This window comes from Taeniopygia guttata, chromosome 22 (assembly GCF_048771995.1).
Source record: "Taeniopygia guttata chromosome 22, bTaeGut7.mat, whole genome shotgun sequence".
In the NCBI taxonomy this organism is placed as follows: Eukaryota; Metazoa; Chordata; class Aves; order Passeriformes; family Estrildidae; genus Taeniopygia; species Taeniopygia guttata.
Window position 1 is genome coordinate 489,565 of NC_133047.1, and position 13,195 is coordinate 502,759.

A 13,195-nucleotide genomic window follows, 5' to 3' on the forward strand; every position below is an offset into this window, starting at 1 on the left:
ACCTCCCTGTGCCTGGGCTTCACCTTGGTGCCCACCTTGGTGAGGGGTGGGAGTATCTTGGAACTTTCTGAAGCGGCCAAAGAGGCTGCAGTGGAGAAGTGCTGGATGCTGAACAGTGCGCAAGGAGCCTGCGGAGCTGGTGCAGAGGCAGCCACTGCCTGGAAGGGCAGCACTGCAGGCAGTGGTGTGAATGGGGTGCTGCTGAGGTGCTGGGGGAGCTGTGGAGCTGTGCTGGGGTCAGCTGAGGTGGCATCGTTCAGAGAAACGCTCCCGTTGTCAAGTTAAACACTTCACTGGGTTCTGCCTAGTGAGGCACAAATAGCCTGTCTGTGTGCTGGCAGGCAGGCAGCAGCATAACCACAAGGGAAATATGTTTCTGTCTGGGCTCGCTGCATCTTCCAGGCTTTGCTGGAACGGTTTCTCAAAGAAAGCATAAAATTATTTTAGCCTCTGAGATTAGTGGACCAAGCCTTGGTCTCCTCAGGAACGAGACTGAAATCCCTCTGAGAGAGGCCTGGTGGGCAGCTGCTCGCCTCGGTGGGGCACGGGGAGGGGGAGAGGACCTGTTGGAAATGTGGCACCCGCTGTTCCGGCATTGCGGGGAGTCCCAGCGCTGGCTTTGGCTGTCAGAAGGAGCACTCAGGCTCTGTGGTGTGCCTGGATCATAAAAGGTGACCTCGGAAATTGCATTTCCAAACATCTTCCCCTCTCTGGGAATGATGGCATTGTTCCCAGTGTTTCAGACTGGGACTGCCTGGGGCTCTTTGTTCAAACTCCCTGGGTGCTGCAATTCTAGCAGAGAGCTAGCGTTTCTTTGCCAGAGCCTGAGATCCTGGGAGGTGGCTGCGGATCATCAGCCTTTTGTTATCCCGAGGATTAAAAACTGCAGTTGGGGATGAGCTGAAGAAATCAAAGTAACTTATCTAGAGACATCCTGTGGGCATATTTAGCAATGCTTGGAGCCAGGGTCAGTCCCTCCTTCAGGTTGTTCCAAGCAGCAGGAGCCACAAACCTCGGTGAAGAGGCACAGGTTTCAAACATGCTCAGAAAACTTTGTTTTGCAAAGAACCTGCTGCTGCCTGCTCTGATTTCACCGCTGAACGTCAGGAAAGGAGAAGTGCAAAGTGCATCGTGCTGCAGGAGAGGCTCTGCGAGGTGGCTGTCGCAGAGGAACAGGGACTGCCCAGGCTGAGTGAGGACTCCTGCCAGCAGCTCCGTGGGCTCCTTGCTGTATCACACCTGGGCAGCCACACATGTGCTCAGCCACAGGTTTTGAGAACTCTGATGTGATGTTTTCTCAAGCCTCTGTCTCCTTCTTCCAGATAAACCCAGGAGCTGCTGTGCCCAGCACCAGTGCTGCTTTGTGCTCTGCATCAATCTGCCATCTCTGCTCTTAATGGAAACAGGAACTGGATTTGGGAAAGGAATGGCACAGACCTGGAGGTAGCTTTTATCTACCCACTTGCACCAGTAGCTGCTCTGTTTGTCCCACGTTGCAGTGGAAATAAGGTGCCCGTTCAGGTAGGGTTTGCTGCAAGAATGTCTCTCTGATAAACAGTGGGCAAGTAACTGTGCCCGTGCCTATGATTTCCTCTCCTCTTCATTTTCCCATGCCTGAGAGTGCAGGAAATGGAACCTGGAGAGCACAAGGGAGGAAGGGAAATAAAAATGCCATCAGGAACACCAGATGTTGCTGCATCACACAGTGAAGCATCATTTCTCCTCTCCTCAGAATTCACTCTGAATCCACAGGCTGACGTCGGATTGTTCCAGGGGAAGGCCTAGAACAATGTCCCCTGGAGTATGTGGCACACCACATGTCAGTTGTTTTACTGGAATGAGATAGAAAGTAGATTTTTAAAGTGCAAGATGCAGCTGCTTGCAGCAATCCCCCTCTGTCAAGCAAGGTGACCTGCTCCCTGTCCTGGTGCTGATGTGCTTGGGCAGGTTTTGCAGTGTCCTTTGGTGGGCTCTGATGTGCAGGCACTGAGCTGTGAGTGTACACAGGAGCTGGGCACACAGCAGGTCCAGAGCCTTTCCAGGAAGGAATCAGCTCCAGTTTGTGATCTGCTTTCTTCCATGTCTGTGGTAACCTCTCCTTCTTTGAAGAACAAGATTTTAAAGAGCTTATGGAAATGATCAAACCCTTCAGCTTCACTACTGTGATTAATCAATCACAGCTGCTGCTTTACAGCTCCTTGTTTTGATGTGTTTTGTGTTCCAAAGTTAGCCCAGCTCAGGGCCAGGAAATATATTCCTGAGACCTGCAGGGCTCTGGGATAGAGCAAAAGCTGAGTTTTCAACATTATTTACCACATTTCTTGTGCCTATGCTGCCATTTTTTGCTAGTGAGCATGGGATGCTCCTGGGAATTACACAATCCCTCCCAAAAAATGTGAGAAAAGGATTTAAGAACCAGCTCTTCCCTGAATGGTAGCTGCATCATTGCAAATATTGTCTGATCTGCCCTTCTTAGCACTGAAGTATCTGAGACTTCAGGTGGCATCTCTAAAGAGTTTGTGTCAATTTTGGAGGTTTAGTTGCATGGCTTAAATGCTCCTTAACACTTATTTTTTACAGCCAAAGAGCCAAGCAGGATCATGAAGCTCAGACAGTTTGCAAAACTGCTGTCAAGCAGATTAAGCTGGAAATGGAAAATCTGCTGGTGAAGTATTTTCTTTCTAATGTTTGTGTAATAGAGAGTGATTTAAAGTCTATTTCACCACTGAGGTGAGGCCCCAGGTAGCAAAAGGACAGTGGGATGGCTCAGCCTGCTGCATTGCACACACAGAATCCTTGAGGCTGCAAAGTATATTAATTAGAAACAAATTAAACTACACAGACTCAGCTCTTGGGGGCCCTGACAACAACCCGTTAGTGCCCCTCAGCTCTGGCTGGGCTGTGGGTGCCTGCAGAGCTCTCACGGGCCCCAGGCCTATTCTGCCATGGCTCTGATGTGTGCCACGTCTGCTTCCCAGAAACACGGATTGCTGAAGGTGCAGCATTTTTGTCAAACCCTGGCAAAGCTGACACCTGGACAGCAGAGCAGTTGGGTGAGAAAAGGGGGAGGCATGTAACCACCCAGATTAGCCAAATGTTCAGGAGGGGAATGATGCAAGCTTAGTTTCACCTGGCTTTGGAAGTAAAGGCACAAAGGAGCCCTACCATATCTTGACATGCAAGACAAGTATGCCACAGCTCCTCTAGGGTGTGACCACCAACTGCCTTGAGCTGCAAAGCCTTTAAACGATCTCCCCTCCCCTGTGGAGACCAAACAACCTCATCCCTGCTGAGGGATATTATGGGGACTGAGGGAGGTGGAGCAGAGTCAGATTAACTGCCTTTGACCTGGCTGTTTGCACAGCCTTACACCTGGAAGGACGGGCTTTTGGGTACAATGTCTCTCTGCTCCATCACATCCCCCTCTTCTTACCTCATCTGCTGCCAAATGAGGCACCTGCCAATTCAGCAGAGCTGGGACAGAAAGCCTCTCTGATACCAGCTAGTCTTCACCCTCCTCTCTGCTGTAGGCAGAAAGGAGGGCAGCAAGATGGCATTGCCACTGCAGGTGTGCATAGGCAGAGGAATGGTGCATGGGCTGTGCTCACCTACAGCCCGGGCTTCTAGGACTGTCAGTCTGCATCCTGAAGTGGCTTTGCCTGGGGATAGCATGCACAAAGATAAGGGAAATCCATCTTCTTTCCAGATTCAGGCATTACTGGATTTCAGAGTGGAGAGAGAGCTTGGTTTGAGCCTGACTTTGCATCACAGACTCCCAGGCATGTGTGCCTCGTGCTGTATTAGGGATAGTTTTCCCATCATGTAGTTTGCAGGTGTCTGCATCCCCTCGATTTCTCCTAGCCCTGTTTACTGCCTTGCTCTGGTCCGTGCCTTGTTCCTCTGCTCTGACCCTGGCCTGGGGCACTTGCTCAGTGCCTGCTGCCTCCCCTGGGGCCGTGACCAACCTTTGACTGGAAACAACCCGTCCGGTTCCCTTTGGCATTTGCTCTCCTCCAGCTGCTGTGTTGAGGGAGCCGTTCCTGCCCGTGCAGGAGCTTGCCTCCCACTGTCCCTGCGTGCAGTGTGTGGTGGGCGCCTGCAGTGCCAGGCATGCTCGCTCCATAAATCCAGGGTATTAAAATGAATGTGTCATCTGCAGAGGTAAGAGTCTGGAAGTATGCTCTCCCTGGTGACTGTGATACCCTTCACAGGCCCTGCAAATCAAACAAGCACATCCTTCTATTTTCACAGTGGGGAAAACTACCGACTCACAGAATGACTTGGGTTGGAAGGGACAGCAGAGACCATCCAGTTCCAACCCCCTGGCATGGGCAGGGACACCTTCCGCTAGAGCAGATTGTTCTAAGTCCCAGCTAGGCTATGCTTTAACACCTCCAGGGATCCAGGGGCAGCCACAGGTTCTCTGGGCACCCTGTGCCAAGGGCCTCCCCATCCTCACAGGGAGGAATCGCTTCACACCTCTGCTTCAAATCTCCCTTCTTTCCGTTCAAAGACGTTTCCTCGCGTTCTGTCGCACTCTGCCCGTGCCAGACCCCTGCCCGGCTGGCGGCAGAGCGGACGGCAGCGCCGCGCCCGGAGCCGCGGGGCCGGGGCTGAGGCCGGGGCGGGCGGCCCTGCGGAGCGCGGCGGAGCCAATGGCGCTGCCGGGGAGGAGCCGCGGCCCCGGCCCGGCCCCGCCCGCCGCCCCCCGCCGCACTCGGCCTGGGCTCGGCGGAGCGGCGGCAGCTGGAGCTGCGGCTGCGGCGGCCCCGGACCCGGGGCAGTGGCGCCGGCCCCGGCTGGAGCGGCCCCGCCGCGCCCGAGGCACCGGCCCTGGAGTCGCTGGCCATCGCCCCCGGAGGCACCGGCCGGACCCGAAGGTACCGGGCACCGACCCGCCGGCTCGCGCGGGGGTGGCTGCGGGGATCTGTTGATGGGAGTTGCAGGAAAGTTTGCGGAAGAACCGGACTCTGTTAATAGCGGTGCCGGTGCGGGCGCTGGGAGGTGTTCCGGTACCGGCTGGGACTGACTGCCGGGGCGGTTCTGGCGATGCCCGCGCTGTTGCGGATGGAGCCGGGATGCGGGTTCGACCCGTCTGGGAGCGGGCGGCGCTGCCCCCGTGCCGCCCGCACCCGCGGCGGTGCCCGGCGGGCGCCCTGCGAGCGGTGCAGAGCCGCGCCAAGCCCCGGGGTGTTTTCCCGGCGGAGTTTTTAGAGAATGCTGCATCCACCTGTGAGCGGCGGGCGGCAGCAGCCAGGCCTGTGGGTGCGGGACCCCGGGGCAGGACCCGGGGCTGGTGCGTGGTGCAGCTCGGGGCGCTCTGCCGGGATGGGCGCTGCTCCGGCGGCCCCATGGCCCGGCGGGGACCGGGAGCCCCCGGGACTGTTGCGATGCGAGCGTGGATGTCTGTAGGTGCAGGAAAACAAGCCTGTTCTCTGCGTTATGTGGGAAGTTCGGAGAACTTCCTGAGCCATCAGGGCTTGGAGAGCAGAAGCGCGGTTGCGGGGAGGCCGCTGGGGCCGCCGTCCCTGGGGACAGCGCTGGGCATCGGTCCGGGAGGGCCGTGGGGCTGCCTGGCCCCACGTGTTGCACCGGGGGCGTCCGGAGGTCGGAGCCCAGCCAGAGCTGTCCCTGACACAGCGCCAGCGAAATTACACCTGGTTCGGGCTGTGGGAACTGACCCCTGAGCTGCCAGGATTGCTAGCGGTTCGTATACCTCAAGTTAGTGACATCGGGCTTGGGCAGTGCTCCCCTAGTTCCTGACGCTAAATCATGCTTGGGTTACTGTCCTTGGTACAGCCACACACTCCTTTTAAGCTCCCGTGATGCTGAAGCGGCCTGAGCGTGTGGTATTTGGTGTAGAAGAATATTTGCAGAGCGTTGAGTTAAAAACCGTCAGTTTGCATTTTCTGCGTGAGGCTGTGCTGTTTGCTCTTGCACGTGCGGTCCCTCTGCAAAGCACAGCCACCAGCCCCAGAAGGGGAGGGATGAGCAGGGGGATGCTCTTGGGCAGAAGCAGCTCAGAAGCGGGGATGCTGGGCAGAGGAGCTTCAGCTTTGGGTTCCTCCTCATTCCACAGGAAGGGGATAGTGACCTGGAGCATTGCCTGACACTGCACTGTGCTGTGGGGCAGGGAGTAGCAGGGACCTGATAAACAATAAGAGGTGTTTTGCTAAAGGTTCAGTGACTCATATACTATAGGAAAGGACAGGAAGGAGGGGCAGCACAGGCGCTTTCTAGAGTACAAATGGGTCTTTCCCCCTGATTTTATCAGAAGCAGGAGATTGAGAATCCTTTATTACTCTCAGCATGGTGTAGACCTGTAGGTTATAAACCTCCTGATGCAAGTGTCCCTGTACCAGCACCTCCTGCATCTCTGTTCCTTGGGAGGATCCTGCTGGCAGGCTACATTCTGTGGTGGGACAGTTTCAAAATTTAAGGTGATTTCCAGTCCTCACAATTGATTTTATCTGACCATTCCTTATCACTTCCGAGTCTCTCCAAATAATTGATCCTTGTCCATACATTGCACCATGGTTCTGCATGTGCCTGGCTGGCTGGGGTGTTTCAGAAGTAATTTCCCTTGCCTCTGAGTTGCTCGGTCTTAACTTTTCTTCTGCGTCCAGCCTTCCTCCTTGGGCTTTTCTGCCCTCTCCTGCCCTGGACAGCACACAGGAGGTGCGGTGCTGCTGCCTTTCACTTTTCCAGGTGTGCTGCACCCTGAGAGGCTTTCCCAGCTATTGGCAGCATTGCTGACTGCCCCCACTTGAAAAGTGTCTGTGTAAGGAGTTGTTTTGCTGATATTTGCCTGGATTTGTTTTATTTTCTGCTTCCAGTTTGCAGAGGAATTGATGCAGCCAGTTGGTCCTTGCTGACTGAGCACCTTGCTCACAGTGAGCAGCTGGCTTCCTCCCTCTGGGGATTTATGGCTCCTGCACCACCTCTCCCCCTTTGCTGGGGATTTACCTGGGAATGCTGATGTCTGGTCTGATGGTGGATTTGTAATGCCTCCCTGCAGGGAGGGAGGAAAGATCCCCAAGCCCCCCAACAGACAGCCCTTGTGCCAGTGGTTAAGGGCAGAAAACAATAGTGGGCGTTTGCTGAGAATTATTCCTTTGCAAGAAGCAACTTTTGACCAAATGTTGGTATATTTTTGAGACTGTGAGTCTCTAATCATGCCCTTTTCCATTGCAAGGTGTTCTTTCACGATGAGGTGGGGCTCTTCAAACCATCTTGGAAATGGCTGTGGCGTCCTGGGGCTGGTCTGGGCCGGTCCTTGCACTGCTGCCCCGGGCACTTTGGAATCTGGGGTTCTCCCTTTATCTGGGTTAAGCTCCCAAGGAAAGAGGTGTGACTTGAGATCCAGAACTGGTTTGAGAGATCAGAACTGGGCCAATTTCTAGGCCAGAATAGGGCTCTGGGTGTCCCAAGGGCAGATTTAGGTACAGAAACGAATGAAGGTCAAGGTTCCCACCTCCCTTCCTTGCACAGATACCTTCCTCTGCTGAACGCAGAGGGGGTTATCTCCCTGACATCTGGGCAGGTAGCAGGACATATGGCAGGACCCAGCTTTATTACTCCTTTCAAAGCATGAAAAACACCCCTTGCTGAGAAGTACTGGAGCTGTGAAATGCAGGAATAGCAGCAGCCTCAGGGGCTGGAGGGAAAGCTTTTCTTCATGCCCTACCACCTCACCCTCTGAAGAGATTATTCACTGTGTCTGCATGCCCCAGAGGAAGGTATAACAGCACCAGGCTTTGCTGTAACCCTCGGGCACCGTGAAGATGAGCCTGGGTGGAGATATGGCTGAATGGGACAGTGCATCCTTGCCTCTTCAGTTCTCCTGTGATTTCCTGGATGCCTCGTTGGTACCACCCTCCACATCCCCTGCTCTCCGGGGTGTCAGGGAGGCAGGCCAGGCAGTGTGCCGCTTTGGGGCACCTCTGGGTGCTAAGGGCTCCCTGTGCCAAAGGCTGCCCTGCTCTGTCCTGCAGCAAACTTGAGAGGTTTAGTTAAGGTGTATAGAGGAGTACATTTGTGAGTACACTTAAAAAGTCGAGAGGTGTTAAATACAATCTGCAGCCCAGAAAAATTTGTATCAGAGTTGTGTGCAGGAAAACAAAGGGTTTTCTGGAGTGGCTATGCTCTGCTGTCAGCTTGTGCCTGCTCAGCCTGGCTCGTACACCAGAGTGTTTGGGTCTTTGTGCTTCTGGTCACCTTGCAGGAGGTGCAGGCAGTGGTTTCTGTTCTCCCTTTGCACCCTGTTCTGCTGACACCTGCATTTTCCTCAGCCCGGAGTGTGAATGCTTTACCTGCCAGCACCTCCTGCTCCTGCAGAGCAGAAGATGGCTTTTTGCAGGGAACCAGGGGGAGCCATGCCACTCACTTCTTCCTTATTAACTAGAAAGGAATAAAGTTGCAGAGGGATCAGATTTTGAGAAAGACCCAGAGTTCCAAAATGCTCCCAGAGGATAGATCCCTAATTACTCTCTAATTGCATTAGAGTTTAATTTGTTGTTGTTTTTACTGTAATGTTCCCATTTTTCTCGACAGTTTGCTCTGTTTCATTAACTAGAAATGGCTGGAGAGGAATATTTGCAATATCAAAACTTGCCTGTTGTGCAGTGCTTGACAGGTTTTAGGCCTTTATTGTGCTGTCAGGGTCCCAGGTGACTTTGCCAGCTCTGGCTACCTGGGACTCAGGCCTCGGGTGCAGCGCTCACCCAATGGCAGCATTTTGCCTGCACATGCAGGTTTGGTCCTGGGAGTTTTGGTGTGTGTCCTGCTTCCAGGAGACACAGGAAAAGCTGAGCTGAGCTGTCCTCAGAGCAGCTTATGGGCATCTGTTCTTCAAAAGGCTTGTTTAATCCATTTCTCCTGAGCACAGCGGGGAGCGGGTCTGGAAATGAATTTGGGAAGCTTCAAAAAGGGTTTTCAGGAGCTTCATTTAGAAAGCAACAGCGGAGAGGAATATTGCTGCTCTTAATTCTGAAGCAGAAGTATATTTACTTTGCCTTGTTTAAGGGGAAATGGTGTAGAAGGTATAGTTAAGCTTAGACCTGCTTTTTGCCAATGCATCTTTGTTGGTGAAACAAACCCTGAAGGTGGGAGAGTATAAATAAACCTCTCCAGTTTATCATCCTCAGCACTTGAGGCCCTAGAGGTGTCACTTGCCTGCTGCTTTGATCTACTTATATATCACATACATGTTATTTGTGTGTGTCGCAAAGGGCACCTGAGCAAGGTCCCCACTGCCCGTGAGCTGGGTGTGGTGGAGCTGCACCCAGAGGTCTCAGAAAGTGACATGAACCACGAGGAGACATGGGGAACTACGCTGTGAACTCAAAACTCCTCCTAAATTTGATCCAGCTACTTAAAAACAGTGGGTGGACCTGGTGGTGAAGTGAGATATTGGTATTTAAAGCTGTCTTGAAGGATGCAGCCAGAGACATGACACCCAGCAGTGAGCTGTGAAGGTGAGACATGCTCTGGTTTCAAAATTCAGTGAGAAAATGGGAAAAGTTTGGAGTGCTGGATCTGCAGCACCTAGAGTGGCTTGTCAGAACCCCCCAGGAAAGGGATGGAATTGAACTCCCCCAGCATTTGAAACCATAAATTAGTTGGTTAAACCTGCTGTTGTGCAGAATGCTGTGCTAGCCCCTCTATTATTTGATATACTATAAGCACACGTGAGCCGATTGTATTAGAGGCAGAAGCTGTTGTGGCCTCGCTGTGTGAGCAGGGTGCTCAGGCTGGCAGTTTCCTCTCTCAGCTCTAACCCTGGATCTCAGGACACGTCTGTGCTTGCCACCTCCGAGCTTCAGTCTTGGCTTCAGTGACAGCACGTGGCGGAGGGAAGCCAGAGTTTAGTTTGACTTAAAATGAGGACTAATTAATCAATTCTGTGTTTTCCATCCTACAGTGTCACTGGTGAAAGCATCAAGATGATAACTGTAGATTCAACTGCTCATTTGGAAATACTGAGCAATTAGACAAGTTTATGACAATATTATTTCCTGCCACCAGAGATGATTCACAATACTACTAACTGTAGTAATAATTAATCCGTTAATTTTCAAGCACGCAGCTGTAGTTCATGGTAGTCTGGCGGGGGCAGGAGTCACATAGAGTGTGGGTACCCATTATTTTCTCTGTTTAATTATCAGAGACCTTTACTGCACTTTCCTTGCCTGCTCTCAGAGGCACAGGCTGGCGGTCCCAGCAGATCCCCACATCTGGGAACAGGGTAGTGAAGACACAGGGATGTGAGGAGCCAGTTCATAGTGTTCTGCTCTGACAGTGGGTTAGACAGGACATTACAAAGCAGCTGGGATGTTTTTGGCTTTGCAGAACATATAAGGAGCATTTTTGAGCCCTTTTCCCTCCTAGCCAGACTGTAAGGCTGACAGCCACGGGTGCAGGATAACCTACAAACTCCACTTGGAAAACTGATGGTATATGGAACACATTAACTTGTTTTAATGCCTTTCTGTTGCTTCTGAGTACCACAGGGGATGCCTAATAAATACTGTAGAATTGGAGTCCCCAGACTATGCAGAAAAGGGAGACCTTTCCAAACCTATGAGTCAGAGCTGGTCTTTGAAAGGAGCAGCCAGTGCCTACCCCAGTGTGTGCCCAGCTCCAGCCCTTCTGCAGTGGCAGTTTAATTTCTCACAAAAATAGAGCAATTTGCGTTTCTGGAGACCCTTTGGCTGGCACTGCAGTGGGCATTGATGAACCATTTCTCATTGCTAATCTGTTGGTAAGGGACAGAATGGTTTTTTCCAGAGGAGAAAATGAAACACGAGTTATCCAAGTGGCTTGCTGAGATTGCTCCCAAGCCTAAGGAAGACAGGTCTGACATAAAAAAAGTCCAGTATGCTTCTGCTTAGTGTGGCTGAGAGTGGGAGATGCTCCTGCTTTTTAGAAGAAAACAAATGCAGACAAAAGGAGGGGTTTGTTTCTTCTTTTTTTAAATCAAAGATGGGCAAAGGTAAAGTGCTGTAGGAAGGATGTATAAATGTTTTATGTTTTACTTAAGATAAAGCTCCTTGTTTGCTGGTGCTCACAAAGCTAATTGACAGATTACATGATAATAAGAAGGAGTTTAATGAAATCTGTCGATACCATTTAGAGGATGTGGAATTTGGATGTGCAGTTTAATGAGGCCAGAGGTTTAGCTGCTCTGTGCTAGCTGGGGGACTCTGGAAAGATTTGCATTCCTGGTATCTTGTTTCTAAATAATTTCTTTGATGACAAGAAGCTCTGCTGTGGCTGAAGGGAGCAGAGTCCATCAGTCATCGCAGGCAGGGAGGGTTCCTGGCTGGAGTTGCTCAGCTGCCTTGGTGGCACCCGATCTCCTGTAAATCCTCACCGGGTGGCAGTCGGTGAGTCATCTCTGGCTGGCACACGGGGTGGGAGAGGAGCCATCCTAGGGAGTGGAGAGGAGCTCAGCCCACCTGCTCCACTGCGGCTGAAAACTCAGGGATAACCTGGAGCATCTCTGCTTCTGCTGTCTCTAACTTGGTTAACATCTGCTGGGCAGGGAGCAGTTAGTGCTGTCGGCAGCGACAGTGAATTGGTCTGGGGTTGGTGCTGCTGGGCCTGATCGTGGTTTTGGGAAGAGGTGCTTTAGCTTAGCCAGTCAGGCAAGCATGCAGGCTTTTATCAGGGATTCAGAATTAAAATAATCCCCCATCAGCGACGGACAGATTTGTTCTCTGGAGGCTTCTTCTAAGTCTGTTGCCACCTTACATGGCTTTTCCTCTTGGGTTTCTGAGCTGAAGCTGATGGGGACTGACAAGCCCTGATTATGCAAAGCACCAGAGGCAGCGGGCTGCCGGCCTGGGATTCGGCTTGCCTCGCTTCCTGCCATTTTGTGTGTTATTAGGGAGCCAGTGGAAGAAGTAGGTCCCGCTCATCCGAAAATGCAGGTGTGTTTGTGGCAGGGACTGCAGGGCTGTGTGGGGCCCTGGTGTGTGGGGCCTGGCCGGGCAGCAGTGACCCGGCTACCGGGATGCCCCAGCCTGGCTGCGCCCACGCTCAGTGAGTGCCGAGACTATTTATGTGGCTTTTTGTGAGAAACCACCGTTTCCATGGCAGCCGTGAGCATCACATGGTAAGGTAACCCTGGCTCCGGTGCCCGCCAGGCGCTGCTCTGTGCCCCGGGATGCCCAGCAGGGCCCTGGGAGCCTGGGCCCGGGGGCTGCACAGCCCTGCCCGCGGCTGGGGGCACCGAGAGCCACAGAAAGCTGGGAGCAAGAGAGGGGAGAGCCCTGGAATGTGGAGGCCAGCAGCAGCAGGTCCCGGGGTTCCAGACCCGGCTGGGTTCCAGACCCGGCTGTGCCTGACCAGGCATCTTCCCAGGCTGCGTCAAGGGGAGCCCATTCCTGCAGGAAGGTGGGACCTGGGTCAAGGTCCCATTTTTGCTAGCCATCCTAATGCAGGCTAATCCCTCTCCTCTGCCTCTGACTCCGGCAGCCCCTCTGTCTCAAGTGTAGTCTCTGCAAAGCCTGCACAGGTCTGTTTAATGCTTATTTCAGGAGGTTTCTGGGCTGTCCCCACTGCTAAGGGTTGAGCTGTGCCACCTGGCCGTGCTGCAGTGAGTGACAGAGCCCCGTCCTTGAAGTGTGCAGGACACAGAGTCGATACCCTGCGGCACAAAATCTGATAGCTCTCCCTTGAGTTCCTACAAACTGTATTAAAACAGTCACAATATATCAATCTATTTTTTTTTAAATGTACTTTTATTCAAATCAGCACGTTTGCAATTAAACCCTGCTACATGATGTAGTGTGAATAATTAGAAAAATTCATGTGCTTAATAGGATACTTGCATTTGTAGGGAAGGAATGATGTTATTCACAGAATTGCAGCATGGCTCCCTCTAAACTTGGCAGTGGCCTTCCCTCATGTTCCCTGAGGCACTTTGGGGCATGGAGGGCTTGTCTCCACTGCACGCCCAGATCTGTCCTTTGCTCTCTGCTTCTGTGTGCCTGTAATTTCTGTTGCTTGCCTTTTGTTCCCACTTCAAACAGGCAGTTGGTCAAACAGTCACCAGCTGGGTTTTAGTGCCATGCATAGGCTCGAGTCTCCTGCTTCTGCTCCACTGCTCAGGCGGGTGCTGTGCTGCCGGTGTGGCGTAGGTGGGGGCTGCAGAGCACACCTGGAGACGTGGCCCTGCTGTTGTTCTGCC

The 13,195-nt window shown here is 52.8% G+C and overlaps 1 protein-coding gene across 2 annotated transcripts in view; it reads left to right on the forward strand.

Moving 5' to 3' along the window:
• Positions 1 to 4,640: 4,640 nt before the first annotated feature.
• The window catches only part of ZMAT4 (zinc finger matrin-type 4), a 46,224-nt gene continuing 37,669 nt past the window's right edge, over positions 4,641 to 13,195 (forward strand). Inside the window, exon 1 of one of the 2 annotated variants that reach the window (XM_072917611.1) lies at positions 4,641 to 4,880. In XM_072917611.1, the coding sequence (XP_072773712.1) occupies positions 4,656 to 4,880 (225 nt within the window). In that variant the 5' untranslated portion in view covers positions 4,641 to 4,655. The remainder of the gene's footprint in view (positions 4,881 to 13,195) is intronic. The other variant, XM_030289757.4, reaches the window with a different exon arrangement.